General features: G+C 50.9%; 1 protein-coding gene across 1 annotated transcript in view; it reads left to right on the forward strand.

Annotated features, from left to right (window-relative positions):
* Nucleotides 1–21,747, forward strand: part of CACNA1S (calcium voltage-gated channel subunit alpha1 S) — a 75,639-nt gene that overhangs the window by 36,860 nt on the left and 17,032 nt on the right. The window contains exons 12-29 of the mRNA XM_038748736.1: nucleotides 1,313–1,520; nucleotides 3,095–3,215; nucleotides 3,530–3,644; nucleotides 5,590–5,683; nucleotides 7,886–7,955; nucleotides 8,685–8,817; nucleotides 9,344–9,473; nucleotides 10,606–10,665; nucleotides 10,942–11,048; nucleotides 12,267–12,354; nucleotides 14,813–14,920; nucleotides 15,396–15,448; nucleotides 16,078–16,224; nucleotides 16,582–16,783; nucleotides 17,451–17,609; nucleotides 18,679–18,789; nucleotides 20,044–20,127; nucleotides 21,039–21,095. Coding sequence (XP_038604664.1) covers nucleotides 1,313–1,520; nucleotides 3,095–3,215; nucleotides 3,530–3,644; nucleotides 5,590–5,683; nucleotides 7,886–7,955; nucleotides 8,685–8,817; nucleotides 9,344–9,473; nucleotides 10,606–10,665; nucleotides 10,942–11,048; nucleotides 12,267–12,354; nucleotides 14,813–14,920; nucleotides 15,396–15,448; nucleotides 16,078–16,224; nucleotides 16,582–16,783; nucleotides 17,451–17,609; nucleotides 18,679–18,789; nucleotides 20,044–20,127; nucleotides 21,039–21,095 — 2,047 coding nt within the window. The remainder of the gene's footprint in view (nucleotides 1–1,312; nucleotides 1,521–3,094; nucleotides 3,216–3,529; nucleotides 3,645–5,589; nucleotides 5,684–7,885; nucleotides 7,956–8,684; nucleotides 8,818–9,343; nucleotides 9,474–10,605; nucleotides 10,666–10,941; nucleotides 11,049–12,266; nucleotides 12,355–14,812; nucleotides 14,921–15,395; nucleotides 15,449–16,077; nucleotides 16,225–16,581; nucleotides 16,784–17,450; nucleotides 17,610–18,678; nucleotides 18,790–20,043; nucleotides 20,128–21,038; nucleotides 21,096–21,747) is intronic.

A 21,747-nucleotide genomic window follows, 5' to 3' on the forward strand; every position in this document is an offset into this window, starting at 1 on the left:
TATCCAAAACCACTGAGCATTCTTTTTCCAGAAAAGAGCCCTGCCAGGCTTGATTCCCCTCTCTGTGCAACTCTCCCAGCAGTTGCGGCCACTAAGTAGGGGCACCAGAGTGGAGGGGAGTGCGCTACCACTGCCCTGCGGACAGGAAACCACCTGCAGTGGGAGTCTGCTCCTTCCATCCCAGCACATCCGGCTAGAAACTGAGCACTGACCAATTGCCCCGACATCTCGCAGAAGGTCCAGCTCTGTCTAAGCCTGTGAGGGCTGGGTCAGGATTGGTCCTGGGTCCCACACCCATTGTACAGCTCCAGGGATCTGGGGGTCCATCCCCTACACCTCTCTGAGCCTGATGATTGGGCAGTAGGTGGGCATGCCCCTCCAGCAAGGTTCCAGTTGCTATTTGGCTTGAGGTCTCTGGTTACACCCTGAGACAAGCCCTGGAGTCAGCCACCTGCCCAGGACTCTCAGGGAAAGAGATGACCCATGCCCTTCCACTGTTTTTTTTATGGTATTTGTTAAGTGTTTAATATGTTTCAAACACTGTTGTGAGTGCTGGGATAGACACAAGTTATTTACATTGGATACAGTCCCTGGCCCACATGGGCTTCTCAGTCTAAATAGGAGGAAAAACAGGTATCCCTATTTAACTGTTGAGGAAACTAAGGCACAGAGAAGTTTAGTTACTTGCCCGAGGTGGCATAGAAGGTAATTGGCAAAGCCCAGGATTAGAATCCAGGTCCCTCTGACCCCTACGCCATAATCTTTCCTCTAGGCCATGCTAATTCCTCCAACACCAGCACCATTGCCCACCAAGTACAGGGTCCTTGGGGAGCTTGGCCAGGGAGCCCTCCGGCCACAGGACCCCGGATGAGGAGACCTGGGGATCCCAAACAGGGCTCGCCCCATCAAGTTCGAGGAACTGGCCCCTTTGAACCACAGGGAACCACCAACAGTCAACGTCATTTGCGTTACCATTTCGGGCTGCCTGTCCAAAAGCCCGAAACCCTGCCTCCATGCAGGGTTGCAGTTCCCTGCTTCACTGGTCCTGCACACAATCCTCAGCCTGGGCTTAGGCTGGGCAGTAGAGAGGCCCCTACTCTTGGCCAACTCCTGAGTGAGGGAGCCCCCCCACCTCCGAGGTGTCCAAGAAGCAGATGGAGCAGAAGTCACGCAGATGGGCAGTGGCCCGCCCAGTCTGGCTGAGAACCCAGGAGTCCTGGCTCCCCAACCTTTCTCCCTATTAGCCCCCAATGACACAGAGCAGGCAACCAGGATCTAACATCCCAGAATTTCTGACTTCCTCTCCCCCCAGGCACTGGACATCTCTGAGCAATCTGGTGGCCTCTCTCCTGAACTCGATCCGCTCCATCGCCTCCCTGCTCCTCCTCCTCTTCCTCTTCATCATCATTTTCTCCCTGCTGGGCATGCAGCTCTTTGGAGGCAAGTTCGATTTTGAGGACACAGAAGTTCGACGAAGTAGGTTTGACAACTTCCCCCAGGCCCTCATCAGCGTCTTCCAGGTATGGCCGGGACTGAGAAGGGAAGCGAGCGGGCAGAGAAGGAGGCTGCTTACTCCAGCCGGGCTCAGGGCTAAGAGCTCGGGTGCTTTGGTCCCTTGCCAGGCTTGCCTTGACCTTGTTTGACAAATTCAGGTCACCTTTGCTTCTCCCCACTCTCTGCCTCAGTTTCCCCCTGCGATAACGAGGCTGGGCCCACCTCCTCTAGGCCCCTACTTCACTCGTGGGCTAGATGAACAGACACCCCCCCCCCCCCACGCCAGTGAGCAGGCATGGGCAACCTTCGTTACACATTCCTTCGGCCTCTTGCGGGGCTTGCCAGGTGGTTACTTCTGATGCTGTAAATCAGGATGCCCCGGGGATTTCAGGCCAGGTTCCCTTTGTGTTCCTCTTTTATTCAGTAGGTGGGGCTCACTCTAATAATAATAATAATGATGGTATTTGTTTAGCGCTTACTATGTACGAAGCACTGTTCTAAGCGCTGGGGGGATACAAGGTGATCACGTTGTCCCACGTGGGGCTCACAGTCTTAATCCCCATTTTACAGATGAGGTAACTGAGGCACAGAGAAGTTAAGTGACTTGCCCAAAGTCACACAGCTGACAAGCGGCAGAGCCGGGATTAGAACCCATGACCTCTGACTCCCAAGCCCCTGCTCTTTTCCACTGAGCCACGCTGCTTCTAATACCAATCTCAAGCACAAGAGGGAGATGTCCCTGACAGGGCTGGTTTTCAATCAATCAATCGTATTTATTGAGTGCTTACTGTGTGCAGAGCACTGTACCTAGCGCTTGGGAAGTACAAGTTGGCAACATATAGAGATGGTCCCTACCCAACAGTGGGCTCACAGTCTAGAAGGGGGAGACAGAGAACAAAACAAAACATATTAACAAAATAAAATAAATAGAAGAGGTATGTACAAGTAAAATAAATAAATAGAGTAATAAATACGTACAAACATATATACATTTTCCTTTTTAGATGGCTCGAGTCACCGCCTCTTCCCACCCAACTCCCAACCAGTGGACATCCCCTAAGTCCATGTATCTGCCTGGATGCAGAAGTGCAGTGATTTTATGGGAGTGGCCTTTACTGAGATGATTCTCAGTTTATAGGGGCTAGCTGGAGCTTTTGGGACTAGCAGGGGCTGCTAGAATTAGTTGAGTTTCCTGCCACCCATGCCACAGCCCTGCCAACAATAGCTACCCTGAAGAGGTCTGGTACCAATCCAGACATATTTAGCTTTTAAACCAGACTGGTCTAGCACTCAGGGCATGTGGTTTAGGCCTGATCTACCAAGTCTAAGCATGGCCACGTCTGCCCAAGAGATAATTAAGCCTTTGCTGGGAGGGAGGGTGACTGAGAAGGAAGTTACTGGGCTGAGAGTCAGAAGAGCCTTGTTCTGGCCCCAGCCTGGCCACTGGCCTGCTGGGTGACCATGTGACTGCGGCCCTATCTCTCTTTGTTCCGCATTCTCCTCCACTTCTCAACCATTTGTCCACCCACCTACTTGCTTCCTCTGCCATCCCTATGTCCATCTATCCATCTGCCCATCTGTCTACCCACCCATCCACCAGATCCTTACAGGGGAAGACTGGAACTCAGTGATGAACAATGGGATTCTGGCCTATGGGGGCCCCTCCTATCCCGGTGTGCTCGTCTGCATCTACTTCATCATCCTCTTTGTCTGTGGCAACTGTATCCTTCTGGATGGCCGGGGAGTAGGCTGGACAGGCCTCTAGGGCAGGGATCAAGTTCGACAGACCTCTGGGACAAGCCAGCCCTTTATGCATCCCCAGGGGAGTGGGGAGGGTGCTGGAGGATTGGAGGGGAGCTGGAGGGAGCTGGGAGGGAGCTGGGAGGGAGAGTGGCAGCCTCCCATTCTGGGCCACCCAGGCCAGAACCCAGGGATGTGGAGAGGGTTAGAGCCAGCATTCTCTAAGCCTCCCCCGGGGAGGAGTGGCCTCTTGAGACGTCTTGCAGACTGACTCCTTAGCCACAACCTCTCCCAGATATCCTGCTCAATGTCTTCCTGGCCATTGCGGTGGATAACCTGGCCGAGGCTGAGAGTCTGACCTCTGCCCAGAAGGCCAAGGATGAAGAGAGGAAACGAAGGAAGATGTCCAGGTCAGGGGGTGAGATGAGGCAGCGGTAGAGGTGGAGCAAGGGCAGAAGTGGAAAGGGGTAGAGGCGGGGCTGGATTGGAACTCCACACAAGTGCACACCTCAGAAGGAGCAGTTAGGTTGCTTCCAACCAACTGCTGGGAGGGGGGAGGTGTGAGGTGGTCCCCACTGAGCCCAAGGTCCCCGGGGTCCCTGCTGCTCTGGCTCCTCACCATCCGCTCTCTGTGCTGTCCTCCTCCCTGCCTTCCCCCGACCCCTGCCACTGCTGCTCCTGAGAGAGAACAAGCAGAAGGGCAGGCAGGGTGCATGGAGGGGGGCATGCGAGGGAGTCTGGGGCTGGGGGTGTGTGGTGGGGGAGAGTACAAGCAATCTCTCCCTCTCCACCCCTGTCTGCCCCCTCAAACCAATTAGATCCACAGCACAAAAAAAGTGGGCCAGGGAATGGGGGACCAGGGATGAGAGGGCATAGGAACTGGGCACAGCAGTCAGTAGGTCAATCAATCAATCAATCAATAGCATTAGTGAGCACTTACTATGTGCAGAGCACTGTACTAAGCATTTGAGAGGATCCAATAGTTGGTAGGCATAATCTCAGTCCTCAAGGAGTTTATAGTCTAGCGGGAGAGATCAATCAATCAATCAATCAATCGTATTTATTGAGCACTTACTGTGTGCAGAGCACGGTACTAAGCACTTGGGAAGTACAAGTTGGCAACATATAGAGACAGTCTCTACCCAACAGTGGGCTCACAGTCTAGAAGGGGGAGACAGAGAACAAAACCAAACATACTAACAAAATAAAATAAATAGAATAGATATGTACAAGTAAAATAAATAAATAGAGTAATAAATATGGACAAACATATATACATATATACAGGTGCTGTGGGGAGGGGAAAGAGGTAAGGGGGGGGATGGGGAGGGAGAGGAGGGGGAAAGGAAGAAGGGGGCTCAGTCTGGGAAGGCCTCCTGGAGGAGGTGAGCTCTCAGGGGGGCTTTGAAGCGAGGAAGAGAGCTAGCTTGGCGGATGTGCAGAGGGAGGGCATTCCAGGCCAGGGGGATGATGTGGGCCGGGGACACATAGTAAGCATTATGACACTAGTCCTTACTTGACACATAGTAACTTGACACATAGTCACTTGACACATAGTAAGCACTTAACAGGTTCCATAATAATAATATATGTGGGGTAGGGAGATAAAAGGTGAATCAGGCAAGGTCTCCTGAAGGAAATGTAATTTCGGAAAGGCTTTGAAGAAGGAGAGAGCAGTGGTTTGTAGGATGGGAAGGGAGAGGAAGTTGGAAAGGTGTGAGCCAGAGGTCTGTGGCAAGGGAAATGAGAGTGAAGCCCAGTAAGTAGGTTGTCTTGAGAGGGACAAAGTGGGTGAGCTGCTGTAGTTGAGGAGGATTGAGGATGAGTAGGTGGGGAAGGGAGAAGATGGAGTGCCAAGACTGTAAGCCTGCTGTGGGCAGGGATTGTCACTCTTTATTGCTGAATTGTATTTTCCAAGCACTTAGTACAGTGCTCTGCACACAGTAAGTGCTCAGTAAATATGATTGAATGAATGAATGAATGAATAATGCCAGTGGTCAGGGGGTTCTGGGAGATGTGGAGAGAAATGGAGAGTTTGGAGGAGTAGGCCCCTGGGGGGCAGTGGCCTAGAGCCCTAGACTTGGGGTGGGCTTTTGGTCTGATCCCTGCCGGTTTAGCAACTCTTGTCCAGTGAGGATCCTCCCTTAAGGAAGGCATAGACCCCAGGCTGTGAAGGCTCTAGCTGCATCAGAGGTCCTCAGACTAGCTAAACCAAAGTCAAGGGACTCTCAGATGGGCTGCCCCCGGTTATGGTCTCCCTTGGGAGGAATGTCAGAGGGGAAATGTGAACTCGGAGGGAGTCTGAGTGGCACATTGGCAGCTTCCTCCCCAGACCTGCTGAATTTTTCCCTCCAGGGGTCTCCCAGACAAGTCAGAAGAGGAGAGGCTGATGCTGGCCAAAAAGCTGGAGTTGAAGGCCAAGGGAGAAGGGATACCCACCACCGCCAAGGTGAGAGCCCTCCATTTCCTCTAGACTGTAAGCTCCTTGTGGGCAGGGATTGTGTCTACCAATCCTGTGGTAGTGAATTCTCCCAGGTGCTTAGTACAGTGCTCTGTACTTCCCAAGCGCTTAGTACAGTGCTCTGCACACAGTAAGTGCTCAATAAATATGATTGAATGAATGAATGAATGCAAACAGAAAGTGCTCAAAAGTGTTCAATAAATACCATTGATTGATTGATTCAGAACCTCAAAGCTTGGTGGAGGGGGCGGATTTCTGCAGCTGCCATAAGAGTAATAATTGTGGTATTTATTAAGTGCTTACTATGTGCTCAGCACTGGAGTAAATACCAACTTCTCAGTTCAAACACAGTCTTAGTCCCATAGCCTACCTTCCACACCCCCTATTTCTAGTAGGCTTATTGCAGAAGACAGTTTCCCCTGCTTGTTGTGTGCAGGGAACATGTCTTCTAAACCTGTTGTATTGTACCCTCCCAAGCGCTTCATATAATGCTCTGCACATAGTGAATGCTCAATAAATACCTATGATTGATTGATTTTAAAGGGAAGGCTATCTAACCTACAGAAATATCATGAGAACTAAAAGCTCCCTTGAGATCCAGGCTCAGGACCTCATGGCTATCTGAATATTAAGGAAATAGAATGGCCTAGTGGATACAGCCCAGGCCTGGGAGTCTGAAGGACCTGGGTTCTAGTCCTAGCTCTGTCACAAGTCTGCTGTGTAACCTTGGATAAGTCACTTCACTTCTCTGGGCCTCAGTTACTTCATCTGTAAAATGGGGATTAAGACTGTGTGCCTCATGGGGGACGGGGACTGTGTCCAACCTGATTAGCTCATGTGTACCCCAGCGCTTAGAATAGTGCCTGGCACATAGTAAGCACTTAACAAATATCATAAAAAACCAGGTTATGGTCTAGAGTCACTTAATTTCTCTGTGTCTCAGTTCCTTCATCTGCAAAATGGAGATTCAATATCTCATCTCCCTCCTACTTAGATTGTAAACCCTGTGAGGTACAGGGACTGTGTCCGACCTGATCATCTTGTATCCTTCCCCTTGCTTAGAAGAGTGCTTGACACAGAATATGCCCTTAACAATTATCATAATAATAATACTAATACAAATAATAATCTCTGGATGCTCAAGCCATTCTTTCACCCTTGCACTTGCGCCTGCAATCAATCAATTGGTCAGTGGTATTTATTGAGCTCTTACTGTGTACAGAGCACTGTACTAAGCACTTGGGAGAGTACTATACAATGAAATTGGAGGACGCTTTCTCTGCCCACAGTGGGTACCTTCCTGTCAATCAATCAATTAATCAACCAGGTGCAGAGCACTGCACTGAGCACTTGGGAGAGTGCAACAGAGGTCTACAATGTGGTGAGGGAGGGAGGCAGGAAAGAGAACAAAGATAAGAGTAAGAAATGGCAGGAAATATAGAAAGATGTAAGTAGCTTGCATAAATTAGTATGCACCACCCAATCTATACATTACTAGGTACATAGGTGCCAAGGAGGGATGTAAACACAGATGCCATTTGGGGTGCTGGTAACCACAAGAGGGCTTCCTGGAAAAAAATGGAATTTTTAACAGGGCTTTGAAATGGGGGTTATTTATAGTATTGTGGTATTTATCCTCACTAGGTGCCGAAGCACTGGGCTAGTCTCTGGGACAGATAATTAGATCAGACAGAGATCCTGCCCACCCAGGGCTCACAATCTAATAGACAGGAAGAGGCAAGTGTCTTATCCCCATTTCCCTCGGTGGAAAAACGTAGGCCCAGAGAGAGTTGAATTACTTGTTCAAGTTCACACAACAGGCTTGTTGAAGAGCTGGACAAGGACCCAGTTCTCCTGGCTTCTAGTTCCAGGCTCTTTCCACTAGCCTCAGGGAAGAGAGAGGAGCGAAAGAAAGGGTTTGGGATGGGGAGCCTAGCCACTGGCCCAAGCTCACTTGGTAGACTACTAGGGGGAAGGAGCAGAAAACAGAATGGTATGGGGAAAAGGAATGGAGGGAGCTTGGGTAATGCGGGGAAGGGCTAAAGAGATTAACGTGATATCTGATCCTGGTCTGAGGCCTCTTGAGGGGGAGGGTGCTGGCAGGGGCAGCAGGGAATCATTTCTTAGAGCAGTGGCTTGCACCGGCCCTGAAGACCTCATCATTCCGGTTTCCTTCCTTTCTGTCTGTAGCTCAAAGTGGACGAGTTTGAATCCAATGTCAATGAGGTAAAGGATCCCTATCCATCAGCCGACTTTCCAGGTACGGCACTAAGGCTGAAGGATGAAGGTCTGGTCCAGAAGCAGGAGGACCAGGAACACGGGAAGGGGGGCACAGGAACAAGGCCAGAGCCATTCATCACCAGAACGGTTCAAGTTTGGACAGTCGGCTTTCATCTTTGCTCCTCTGGGCTAGTGAGCCAGCAGTTATTTGCAAAGCCATTCTCCTTGAGGGAGGGGAGCTCACGCTAGGAACATAATGATGGGGGAAGAAGGAAAAGTCCACTTCTGCCCACTCAGAGAGCAGAGCTTGGCCTTCTCTGAGTTGAATTTCAAACTTCAGAGAGTTGGGGTTACTCTTCTAAGCTTCCATCTCCATGAGAGGAATGCCCTGGAACAGGGGGAGGGGAGATATCAGGAGGACTTGCTACTGCCAAGCCTAGCACAGGGATGCCTGTGATCTGGGAGCTGCCCGGCATCCAAGTGAAGGAAGGTGAGGGGGCCTGCCCAGGATTCACCAGATCCCTGGTGCCCCCTGGGTAGGATGGGGCCACGATCAGGGCCAGGAGTGTCATCCAGTTCCTGCCCACTCTGGTGGGTAAAGATCTGTCAGCCCAGGGAGGGTGCAGGACACCAGAGCATTTGACAGGATGGACTCATCGTGTCTGAGAAAGGGCCAATTGGAAGTGGGTGAGTCAAATGCTAGCAAAGGCATCTGTTTGATGCCCTCCACCACCCTACTCCCCCATCACCCCCCAAACCTTCTTCCCAGGAGACGATGAGGAAGATGAGCCCGAGATCCCACTGAGTCCCCGGCCCCGCCCCCTAGCAGAGCTGCAGCTGAAGGAGAAGGCCGTGCCCATGCCTGAAGCCAGCTCCTTCTTCATCTTCAGCCCCACCAACAAGTAGGCTGGGCCTTCTCTGGGGAGGGATCTGGTGAGGCGGGAAGGAAGGGGCTTGGTGGAGGGGCTGCCCCGGGACAATGAGGCAGCTGAGAGTGCTTGGAGCCCAGTCTGCATGAGAAGGGCCCATCTGCCAGCCTGCAAATTTTGGTCTACTCCCTAAAAGACCCCAGACTTCCCATAGCCTAAGGCATGCCTGTTAGCCACTGTGATTCTCAGTCCCCAAGCTCCAGACTTTGGAACTACAACTCCCAGAAGCCCCCATTCCTCAGTATTCCCTGCCCCTGCTGTTCCCTATGTCAGGACACTGAGGAGAGAGGGATGGAGAGAGGGAACCAGACTAAGAGGAACACTGGAAGACTTCCATTGCCAAGGACAGAGAACCACAGGCTAAGGGCTTCCCCCTGTCAATACCTGGATCCACAAGCCATTGGAGCCCCCATGGGGTTAGCTCTCTGCCTGCAGATCTGTGGTCAGGGCAGTCCTGCAATGGTCACCAAGGCGCCTTCTACCTTACCCTTGTCCACAGGATCCGTGTGCTCTGCCACCGCATTGTCAATGCCACCTGGTTCACCAACTTCATCCTGCTCTTCATCCTACTCAGCAGCATCTCTCTAGCAGCTGAGGACCCCATCCGGGCCGAGTCCTTCAGAAACCAGGTGATTGCTTGTCCCTGGGATCTGACTCCCCGTAGGCACTTCCTCTCAGGTGGGCTTCCCACAAGTGGGGTCCCGGCAGGTGGGCTTCCTATGGATGGGCTCCACACTGGTGGACTCCCCAGGAGCGGGATTCCCCAGATGGACAGGCAGGCTTCCTACGGATGGGCTCCCCATGGGTTGGCTCTCCAGGAGTGGGCTCTCCACAGAAGGCTCCCACAGACAAGCTTCCTATGAATAGGCTCCCCATAGGTGACTCCCTACAGCCAAGTTCCCCAAAGAAGGCTCCCCAAGGGTTGGTGCCCCACATATGGGCTCCCCATAGGCAAGCTCCTCATGGGTGAGCCCCCTCCCAGACAAGCTCCTCACAGACAAGCTCCCCATTAAAGGGCTCTTCACAGATAAGCTCCCCACAGCAGGCTTCCTATATTGGGCTCTCCACAGACAAGCTTTCCTTGGGTGGGCCTTCTACATTCCTCTCCCCCTTCCCATCCCCCCCACCTTACCTCCTTCCCCTCCCCACAGCACCTGTATATATATATATATTTATGTTTATACATGTTTATTACTCTATTTTACTTGGACATATTTATTCTATTTATTTTATTTTGTTAATATGTTTTGTTTTGTTGTCTGTCTCCCCCTTCTAGACTGTGAGCCCGTTGTTGGGTAGGGACTGTCTCTATATGTTGCCAACTTGTACTTCCCAAGCGCTTAGTACAGTGCTCTGCACACAATAAGCGCTCAATAAATACGATTGCATGAATGAATGAATGAATGAGCTCCCCACAGACAAGCTCCTCCAAGGAAAAGCTCCCCACAGATAAGCTCTCCACAGAGAGACTCCCCAGAGACAGACTTTCCACGGACTGACCCCCACAGTGTCCCTCAGTCAGGCTCCCTAAGGGCAGTTTCCCCCAACAGCAGTCCTCATGTTCAAAAGCCAGAATTGTGCTCAGAGCACAAGCAGAGCCTGGCTTCCGAAACCCCTGGCACCCGTACACTTTCTTGGATCTTTTTGCTCCTGAATCTTCAGTCTGTCTCTCCAACTCCATCGTCTCCTGCTCTTCCTCATTCTGCTTTATTTTTCTCCCTCCTTTCCCTGGCTTTCCCTTTACCCCCTCATCTCCTCCAGATCCTTGGCTACTTTGATATTGCCTTCACCTCCGTGTTCACTGTGGAGATTGTTCTGAAGGTGAGTGCATTGGTGCTTACGGTGTACACAACCAAATGTACCCCTGCCACACTTAGTGAAAGGAAAGGTGAAAGGAATTGGGATTGTAGAAGCTAGAGAACACAGGGCCTGGATCACTGAATCCCTGAGGATTTGCCATTGTCTATAAAGGGCAGGGGTTTGGAGAGTGGGGTAGGCATGGCACCTTGCCTCAAAAACCCCCAGCCTCAGGGCGCGTGGTAGCCTCGACCAATTTGACTTTCCTTCCAACCCTACGGATGTGATCCTCTTCCCCAGATGACCGCGTACGGCGCCTTCCTCCACAAGGGCTCCTTCTGCCGCAATTACTTCAACATCCTGGACTTGCTGGTGGTGGCCGTCTCCCTCATCTCCATGGGCATCGAGTAAGCAGGGGCTGGGGCCCAGCCTTCCCCCTGAGCCCCACCCCCAGGCTCAGGCCTAGCGGTGGGACCAAGGCCTTCTGAATCGGAAGGCCCAAGTGCGGACTGTCCACTCACCAAGGTCACAAATCAGAGATTCTCATCCATTGGCCCTCAGAGATCCCACAAGCCTCGATACCCTATGGCTTTAATTTTCATTTTTGTGTTTATTCTCACCTTTGTCCTTTTTGCTGTTTCAGTGTTCCTCATGTTTTATCTCTTCTTATGTGCCTGGCACCAGGTCTTCTATCCCACTTTATGCTTAATCTGTGAGGGCCTGGAGGGCCAGGGATCCTAACTAATGCTCACCCAGATTTTCTTAGTACAGCGCTCTTAGTACAGTGCACATGGTAGACACTTCATAAATACAATCATTACTACTCCCCTTGTAACTGACTCCTCTCCCTGTCCCACTATGACAATCCTCTTTGGAATCCAAGGCAGGAACACCTGCTGGAGAGGTGAGGAGAGGGTTTGTCACTAGAGATTTGACATCAAAGATAATGGGTAGCAGAGTCCCAAAGCTAATTGGCTGGCTGGACAAGTTCCTGTCCTGGAGCCCCCTTTGTACTCCCACATGCCACCATCCCCAATTAGAGACTCCTCTGGACCAACCAACTCTTGTGACCCCAGAAGTACTCTCCAGGGGAAGGGGGAATCAAAATAGCAGAAACTCCTGGGTTTCTTGATCCTCCCTCTGCCCCCTAACCATCACACTCCCCATCTTTGTTGCTTAGTGGTCCAGTCTGGTCCAGGACCAGAGTCCAGGTGAGGGATAAGCTAGGGTATCGGTACAGGGTTTCACGAAAATATCCCCTGCTCTGGTTTTCCTCTTCCTTCCCCAGAAGAGGCTGCATTTTAGGAAATAAAACTACCAAGATAATGGGGATCATCAGCAGGGAAGTCTTTAATTCAGTCATTTAGTTGTATTTATTGAGCACTTATCGTGTGCAGAGCAATGTCCTAAGCACTTGGGAGAGTATAAAAAAGCAATAAACAGACATTCCATGCAGACAACAGGGGAGCAGGGAGGAAGTCCCAGTTGGGGCCATGACCTCCTACAGTCCTCCCTGCCTGGCCCATTGTCTACCTCATGGTCCCGCCACACTCGCTCCCCTTCAGTGATTCCTATTCACCCTCTACTCCTTCCTCCTTCCATCCCTCTCTCCCCTCCCGCTCTAGATCGAGTGCCATTTCTGTGGTGAAGATTCTCAGAGTTCTGAGAGTGCTGCGCCCGCTCCGAGCCATCAATAGGGCCAAGGGCTTGAAGGTGAGAGTCTGGGCAGGGGGAACAGCAGAGGGCAAGGGGCAGTGCCAGCGGGGCCTTGCTCGTGGAATGTTTCTGTCAGCCTGAAGGGTGACCCGCTGTGGCAGGCAGGCAGGCAGCTGTTCTTGAAGGGGTCCAGTAGCGGGGGATCCATTTTTCAGGGAGATGTGGACTCCACCCACGAGGTGGCCCCCACATAGACAAGGGCCCAACTCCCCCTCACACCCCAGGGTTTCACCACCAATCTTCCTTGTGTCATTCATTCACTCATTCATTCAATCGTATTTATTGAGCGCTTACTGTGTGCAGAGCACTGTACTAAGCACTTGGGAAGTACAAGTTGGCAACATATAAAGACGGTCCCTACCCAACAGTGGGCTCACAGTCTAGAAGACTGTGTCCTGTACAACATCCCAGGTTCCAGCCATGGTTTCTCTGTCCTGAGGGAGAGTCGCTCCTGATGGCCGAGGAGAATCTGAGCACCCACTAGCCCTCTGCACTTAGCTCCTACTGTCCCCACCTGGTACAGACAGTCCTGGGCCTTTCTTCTGAGGGTAGGGCCCTCCTGAACCCAGAGGTCCTCTTTGGCCTTGTCACGAGGCCTCCAGAAAAATGGCTGGGTCATCCATTTCATGACTGCTCCCATCACCCTCTAAAATCTGATTCTGCTTCTTCTGACTCCAGGTCCCCTAAGTCTTCCCAGGTGGTAACTGGGGACACTGGGTTCTATTCCTGGCTCCATCACTCGCTGCTGTGTGACCCTGGGCAAGTCACGTAACTTTTCCGTGCCTGAATTATCTCATTTGTAAAATGGGGATTAAGGCTGTGAGCCCCATGTGAGACATGGACTGTATCCAACCTGATTTTCTCGTATCTACACTAATGTTTAGTACAGTGTTTGGCACATAGTAAACACTTAACAAATACCATTTTTTAAGAAAAATCTGGCTTCCTGAAGGTAAGACTTAGCCGCAGTCATGCTGGAACTGTACTCTGAGACAAACACACACACACACACACACACACACACACACACACACACACACACACACACACACACACACACACACACACACACACACACACACCCCTCCCCCTCAGTCTGAGCAGCCCACATTGCCTGTCATTGCCAAGCAACAAAAACCCGGTCCAAGTCAAAAGCAATGAGGTGAGAGAGCAAACCCATATGCCTGCTCATTCAGTTATATTACAGCCTCTACAAACAGCTTTATCTTGAAGTTGACCTCTCCTTGAACAAATAGACAGTAGATAAAGCAGCAACTCTGTGCAACTAAACATATTAGCTCATGTGCTTGTCAGCCATCACTGGTTTTTTGTCACCCCACCAGGAATTGAGTCCCATAAAGTAAGCTGCCAAAACAACAACCTGGGAACAGTCCTTTTCACATAAAACAGTGGAGATCTGGTACAAATCACTGGGTCTATGACAGTTGGTCACCTCAGTGTTGGGTGCCCAATTTCTAGCATGAGAGGCCTAGTGTTCATGGACATTCTCAGATGGGATGGAGTCCCAAAGGAACTCTGGGCTAGTGCTCCCTGGGACAGTCCCAGGAGTTTGCTGCCATCATCCCTTGATTCTTAGATTTGGAACCCCCAGATTCAGAACCCAGATGGTCCCTGGGGTTGGCTGGGGTCTCTAATGGGAGCAGGGGGGACAAATGACTCTGACCCTGGGAATCCCATCTGATGATGATGATGGTGTTTATTAAGCCCTTACTATGTCCCAAACAATGTGATAAGTGCTGGAGTAGAGGCAAAAAAAATCAGATCAAACAGTTAGGTTCAGCCTCAGAGGGAGGGAGATCAGGTATTTAATCCGTTTTACAGTTGGGAAACTGAGGCCCAGAACAGCAAAATAACTTGCCCAAGGTGGCAGAGCTGGGATGAGACACCAAGTCTCCTAATAATAATAATAATAATAATGGTATTTGTTAAGCACTTGCTATGTATCAAGCTCTGTTCTAAGCACTGGGGAAGATACAAGGTAGGTTGTCCCACGTGGGGCTCACAGTCTTAATCCCCATTTTACAGATGAGGTAACTGAGGCACAGAGAAATTAAGTGACTTGCCCAAAGTCAAACACTTGATAAGTGGCAGACCTGGGATTAGAACCCATGACCTCTGATTCCCAAGCCAGTGCTCTTCCCACTAAGCCACCCTGCTTCTCAGTCTCCTGATTGCCAGCCCCTTGCTTTATCACCTAGACAGCACTTCTTCCCCCACCCCTGCCTGCAGTGGATCAGAGCACCCCCCTCCCCACACACAATCCGACCAGCTCCCATGGGGGCTTGAGGGTCTCTTGTTTCCTTGACACCTCCCTGACCATTGGTGCTTGGGGACTTCTCTCGGGGTCTTCCATGTGGCAGCGTGACCCCTCGCCCTCCACTCTCTGGTGCGGTCATGGGTGCAAGCATGGCTTTGGTCTCTCCCCTTCCCGCAGCACGTGGTGCAGTGCGTGTTCGTGGCCATTCGCACCATCGGGAACATCGTCATTGTCACTACACTGCTGCAGTTCATGTTTGCCTGCATCGGCGTCCAGCTGTTCAAGGTCAGAGTTTGCCCCCGGCTCCCCTCCCACCACCCTCAGCCATCCCCTCCAGGGAGTTTTCCTTTCAGAAGTGGTGGTCCCACACTCAGGAGAGCTTTGTGATGATGGCCTCTCTTGGGCCCCTGGAATTCTAACTGAGCATGTTTTGTAGAGCCCCCTGCCCTGAAGGGCTCCTGGATCTGATCTGAAAGTCCCAAGACTCAAATACAGCCACTCCCCACTTGCCCATCCTGGGACCAAAACCAGGTCCATGACCTACCTTACCAGAAAGACAGTGGACTTGAGGAGCTGTCCAGGAGCAGCCTTGATGGCTTTAGCCAAGCTCAGACTGTGACTGGCCAAGGTCCAAGATTTGGGCCTGAGCAGACATCCCCTTTCTGTTCCCCTCCCACCTTCCATGATCAGATGGCTTCCCCAGACCCACAGCTCTTACAATCCCCATGACAACCCATCCCCCTGTTCCTTTCTTCCCTAGGGGAAGTTCTACAGCTGCACGGACCTGTCCAAGATGACAGAAGCGGAATGCCGGTATTGCTGCCCCTGAAGGCATCCCTGAGTACAGGGGCCACCCCTGGGGAGGGAGGAGCCATAAACCCTGCTCACTGATGCCTAGTCCTTCCCACCTCCTTGTCCCCTCCATCCTGGCCAGGAGACCCAGTTCTCTTGCTGCATGACTGTAACCAGTCTACAATCAGTCTTTCTCTCCTCTAATCCTGATCCTCTATACCCCATCAGTGCTCCCTACCTTATTGCTGCAGGACTACTGTGTGAGCTGGTGATGCGAAAGGAATTCTGACTTACATGCTATTTGTATATCATTCGCATGTTGTTGCTCCTCCCAATGCCCCCATTAGAACTTGCACCCCTCAGAGTGGGCCTGCCTGAATGGTGGGAAGGGAAAGTGTACCTAGAAAGTCCCCCAGAGGTTGGAGGTTTCTTTGTGTAGCCCCACCTCTAGCCACCAGCTTTCCCCTGTGTTCTGTGATTCAGGTTGGGGAAACTGGGGACTTTCTGCAAGTTCTAAAACAATGCTTGCCAAGGTATAATGGGAAGGATCCAGTAAATGCTCTGGGATGGACCCAAGGAATGGTCAGGGTTGGGGGAACTGGGCCCAAGGAGGCCATGCCCTCTAGAGTAACCAGACTGCCCTGCCTCAGGGGCTATTACTATGTGTATAAGGATGGAGACCCCACACAGATGGAGCTGCGCCCCCGGGAGTGGGTGCACAATGATTTCAATTTCAACAACGTGTTGTCTGCCATGATGGCACTCTTCACTGTCTCCACGTTTGAAGGCTGGCCCCAGTAAGTTTCTGCATGTCCCCTAGGGGTTGGCGAGGGTAGGGAGGGGGACTAGGAGACTAGCTCCCTCATGAATACCCCAGGTAACCCCCCCCCTTATAAATATTTCCCCTCTCTACAACCCCCCTCACCTTCTCCTAATTCCTTCACCCCAGGATCCCCACCTCCCTCGATTCCACTCCTTAGTTTGGCTGGGCCCGGCCCCACCCCATCCTCTCATTCTCTCTCATTCTCTTTCACTCTCTCTCTCTCTCTCTCTCTCTCTCTCTCTCTCTCTCTCTCTCTCTCTCTCTCTCTTCCTCTCTCTCTTCCTCTCTCTCTCTCTCTCTCCCCCTCCCCCCCACCTCCTCCTCTGGTCAGGCTGCTGTACAAGGCAATCGACACACACACTGAGGACATGGGCCCCATTTACAACTACCGGGTGGAGATCGCCATCTTCTTCATCATCTACATCATCCTCATAGCCTTCTTCATGATGAACATCTTCGTCGGCTTCGTCATCGTCACCTTCCAGGAGCAGGGCGAGCGGGAGTACAAGAACTGCGAGCTGAACAAGAATCAGGTTTTGGGAGGCTCCGGGGGTGGGCAGGGAGGTGCAAGTCATTACCTGCCTAAGTAGTTCCCCACAAGGGTGGGGGGCGGCAGGACACTGGGCCAGAGGGGATGTCCCTTGTAGCCTCCTTACCCAGGGCATGAGGTAAAAGTCCAACGTCCTGCCCCTTGCCACAGTCCCTGCTGTGCCCCTGCCTCCATCTTTGGGCTGGAAAGCTGGGGCAGAAAGGGGTGGGTTAGACTTCAGGGAGGAGTATAATAATAATAACAATTGTGGTATTTGTTAAGTGCCTACTATGTGCCAAGCACTGTTCTAAGCACTGGGGTAGACACAAGCAAATCAGGTTGGACACAGTCCCTGTCCCACATGGGACTCACAGTCTTAATCCCCTTTTACAAATGAGGGAACTGAGACCCAGAGAAGTTAAGTGACTTGCTTAAGTTCACACAGCAGACATATGGCAGAGTCAGGATTAGAACCCACATCCTCTGATTCCCAGGCTCATGCCCTTTCCACTAGACCACACTGCTTCCCATGTAAAGTGATGTAGCATCCCCGGAATTGGGAGATGAGCCCTGGGGTCCCCAGGTGAGCAAGACCCCGGCCCGGGGAGGGCAAACGGGCACTGGAGGGGAGCCAACAGGGCCCTGAAGGCTGGACGGGGGCTGTGTTTTAGCGCCAGTGTGTGCAGTATGCCCTGAAGGCCCGCCCTCTGCGATGCTACATTCCCAAGAACCAGTATCAGTACCAGGTGTGGTACGTCGTCACTTCCTCCTACTTCGAGTATTTGATGTTTTTCCTCATCACGCTCAACACCATCAGCCTGGGCATGCAGGTAGGCCCATGCTGTCCCTTCCCCTCACCCAGCTTCATCTTCCAGCTTCAGGCTACAGAGGAAAGGTTGCTCCTTAGCCCAAAAAAAAGACAATAAATTTATCTTCCACTGTTTGTTCCAAGCTTGGTAGTAAACAAGAAACAGATAAAAGATAAGGAATGATAAGCACTTTAGCATCATCACCAATGGTATTTATTGAGCACTTACTGTGTGCAGAGCACTGTACTAAGTGCTTGTGAAAGAACAATACAACAGAGTTGGCAGACACTTTGCTGCCCACAACAAACTTACAGCCTAGAGGGGGGCAACAGACATTAATATAAATAAATAATTAGCATATTATTCATAGTATTAGTGTTATTATTATCATTATTAATAATAATACTGATGATAATAATAATAATGATGATGGCATTTGTTAAGCACTTACTATGTGCAAAGCACTGTTCTAAGCACTGGGGGGATACAAGGTCTGGTTGTCCCACGTGGGGCTCACAGTCTTAATCCTCATTTTACAGATGAGGTAACTGAGGCACAGAGAAGTTAAGTGACTTGCCCAAAGTCACACAGCTGACAATTGGCAGAGCCGGGATTTGAACCCATGACCTCTGACTCCAAAGCCCGGGATCTTTTCACTGAGCCACTCTGCTTCTCTAGTAGTACAGTCAATTCTCAGTTTTCTAAGTGGAAACTTTAGAACTCCTCAGCCCATCTTCTATTCTTGTTGTGTGTGGTCTCCATGAGGCCCCAAATGTGTTACTTTGAGGGGGACGCTGGCATTCCCTGCTGATTGTATTGTAGTCTCCCAAGTGCTTAGTACAGTGCTCTGTATACAATAAGCACTCAGTACATAGCATTGATTTATTGATTTCCTGACTCAGAGAGATAGTAAAGGTGAGAAGAATGATATTGGAAAAGTAAGCTATTGGACAAAGAAACACACGATCAGATAAGCAACAGTTTGCACATCAGCAGGTCAGAAATAAAAACAAACGAGAACGTTTTGCCGCAGAATAAAATTTCTTGCAGATCTGTTTTCTCCCTGGCCCACTATTTCCCCTCTCCACAGGCCTACAACCAGTCTGAGGAGATGAACCACCTCTCGGACATCCTTAATGTGGCATTCACCATCCTCTTCACCTTGGAGATGATCCTTAAACTTATGGCCTTCAAGGCTAAGGTGAGTGACTACAGGGTGCCCAGTGTGGGCTGGTTATGAGGAAGGGAGGCTACCCGGGAAGGGAATTTGCCTTCACTCCTTCCTTCTGGGATCACGTCTACCCACGCTTCTTTCCTCTCCACATAGCTTATAATAATAGTATAAATAAATAATATAATAATAAATAAGGCTACAGATATAATTATATAAATAATAAGAATACTAATGGTATTTGTTAAGTGCTTACTACATGCTAGGACTGTACTAAGCATTGAGATAGATACAAGATAATCAGATTGGACATAATCCCTGTCCTTCATGGGACTCACAGCCTAAAGTGGGGAGAACAAGTATTTGGTCCCCAGTTCATCTTACTGTGGGCAGGGTAGGTTTCTGCCAACTCTGTCCTACTGTTCTCTCCCAAGTGCTGAGTACAGTTCTGTGCCCACAGTAAGTGCTCAATAAATACCATCAGTTAATTTTAAAGAGAGGAAACTGAGGCACAGGGAAGTTAAGTAAGTTGCCAAAGGTCGCCCAGCAGGCAAGTGGCAGAACTGGGGTTAGAACCAAGATCCCAGGACTCGCAAGCCCATGCTCTTTCCACTAAATCACGCTGTTTCCCATTCTGTAAGAGACCCCTGACCCTTTCTCTCCCTCCCAACCAACTAGAGGCCAGAACAATAATAATAATAATAATAATAATGGCATTTATTAAGCACTTACTATGTGCAAAGCACTGTTCTAAGCGCTGGGGAGGTTACAAGGTGATCAGGTTGTCCCACAGGGGGCTCACAATCTTAATCCCCATTTTACAGATGAGGTGACAATAGAGACCCTCTTCTGAGCCTCCACCCCGTGCTTTCACTTCTACCTCATTGCCTTGAGGTGGGAACAGGGGATAGGTAAAGAGCTCCCTTGGGATTGGCTGACAGGCAGGAGGGGAAATATCGGGGCTCAGTGGGGAAGGAGAAGGGCTTGTTCCCTCCCATCTGCACAGTCGCAATTCTCCCTACCCGACTCCACTTACCAACAGTGTTTACCAATAGCGTTGACCACAAACCCCAGCAGGGCTGGCCCCAAACTGACCCCCCCAATGCCCTCCCCAGGGGTTGGTCATTTGCACCCTCCCTCTAGCCTAGAGTGGACCTGCCCCTGGCATGCCACTTGGGCATACAACAGCAACCTAGGGCCTTCCTATTCATCCCCAGTATCATTCCAATCCCAACACTCAACCTTCTCATCCTTCTTTCTCCCGGATGACCTCCTCCTCCTCAGGGTTACTTTGGGGACCCCTGGAACGTGTTTGACTTCCTGATCGTCATTGGCAGCATCATTGATGTTATCCTCAGCGAGATCGATGTGAGGTTTGCCCCCTGACACCTGGAACCATCTCCCTGGTTCTTGGCCCTGGAGCCTCCCACCCCCTCCTTCTAAATCTCAGTTCAAGCTCTCCTCCTCTTCCTCCTCTTCTCCTTCCTCCTCTTCCTCCTCCTCTTCCCTCTCTTCATCTTCTTCTCTCTTCCTCTTCTTCCCTCTCCTCTTTCTCCCAATCCTCCCCCTTCTTCCTCCTCCCATCTCTCTTCCTCTTCCTCCTCTTCCCACCTCTCTTCCCCTTCCTCTTCCTCCTCCTCTTTCTTCTCCTCCTCTTCTTTGTTAACTTCCTTCTCCTATTAATCCTTCTCCTGGAAGCTTTCCCTAATTACCCTCACCCATTCTCCTATTCCCTAATACCTCATCAGCTCTTCGTGATGTGTATACTTACAATAATAATAATAATGGCATTTATTAAGCGCTTACTATGTGCAAAGCACTGTTCTAAGTGCTAGAGTGGTTACAAGGTGATCAGGTTGTCCCACGGGGGGCTCACTGTCTTAATCCCCATTTTACAGATGAGGTAACTGAGGCCCAGAGAAGTTAAGTGACTTGCCCAAAGTCACACAGCTGACAATTGGCAGAGCCGGGATTTGAACCCATGACCTCTGACTCCAAAGCCAGTGCTCTTTCCACTGAGCCACGCTGCTCCTCATACTTATATGTATAGACCCACTGGGAGGAGAGGGGTGTGTGTGTGTAATGGAGCAATCTGAAGGACAGGACTAGGTCTGTCCCAGGTGCCTAGGATGGGGTGGGCATGCTGCACACACTGCTGATGGAGTTGTCCTCCACATCGCCCTGGTTTGGTGCTTTCCTGGTTTCCAAATTCAGATCCTACCCTGCCTCACCCTATGTCTGTCTCCCTCCCCATTTCCCCATCTCTCTTCTCTCCACAGACTTTCCTTGCCTCCAGTGGGGGACTGTACTGCCTGAGCGGAGGTTGCACGAACCTTGTAACTATCTGCCGCACCGCTCCTTCCCTGCTCCATGTGGTCAACACCATGGGGAGCAGGGGGCGGGCCTCGGGACCTCCCTGCCTGAGCACATGCCACTAACCTGCCCCCTGCCCCTCCCACCCACACATGGGCCTATCTGCCCCTGGGATCTCAGAATCTCAAATCACCTTGGCCACTTTTCCCATTCCTCCTCCACATTCCTCCAAGAGACAGATCTCACCCCTTTTTGCAAATGGGAAGATTGTGATTCACACTGTGCCACTCAATCAGTCAATCAATCATATTTATTGAGAATATAGAGAAGCAGTGTGGCTCGGTGGAAAGAACCCGGGCTTTGGAGTCGGAGGTCATGTGTTCAAATCCCGGCTCCGCCACTTGTCAGCTGTGTGACTTTGGGCAAGTCACTTAACTTCTCTGGGCTTCAGTTGCCTCATCTGTAAAATGGGGATGAAGACTGTGAGTCTCCCGTGGGACAATCTGATCCCCTTGTTAACCTCCCCAGCGCTTAGAACAGTGCTTTGCACATAGTAAGCACTTAATAAATGCTATCTATTATTATTATTGAGCACTTACTGCATGTAGAAAACTGTAGTTAGCACTTGGGAGAATGCAACACAACAGAGTTGGTAGGCACCTTCACTGCCCACAG

Source organism: Tachyglossus aculeatus, chromosome 7, assembly GCF_015852505.1.
Source record: "Tachyglossus aculeatus isolate mTacAcu1 chromosome 7, mTacAcu1.pri, whole genome shotgun sequence".
NCBI classification, from domain to species: domain Eukaryota; kingdom Metazoa; phylum Chordata; class Mammalia; order Monotremata; family Tachyglossidae; genus Tachyglossus; species Tachyglossus aculeatus.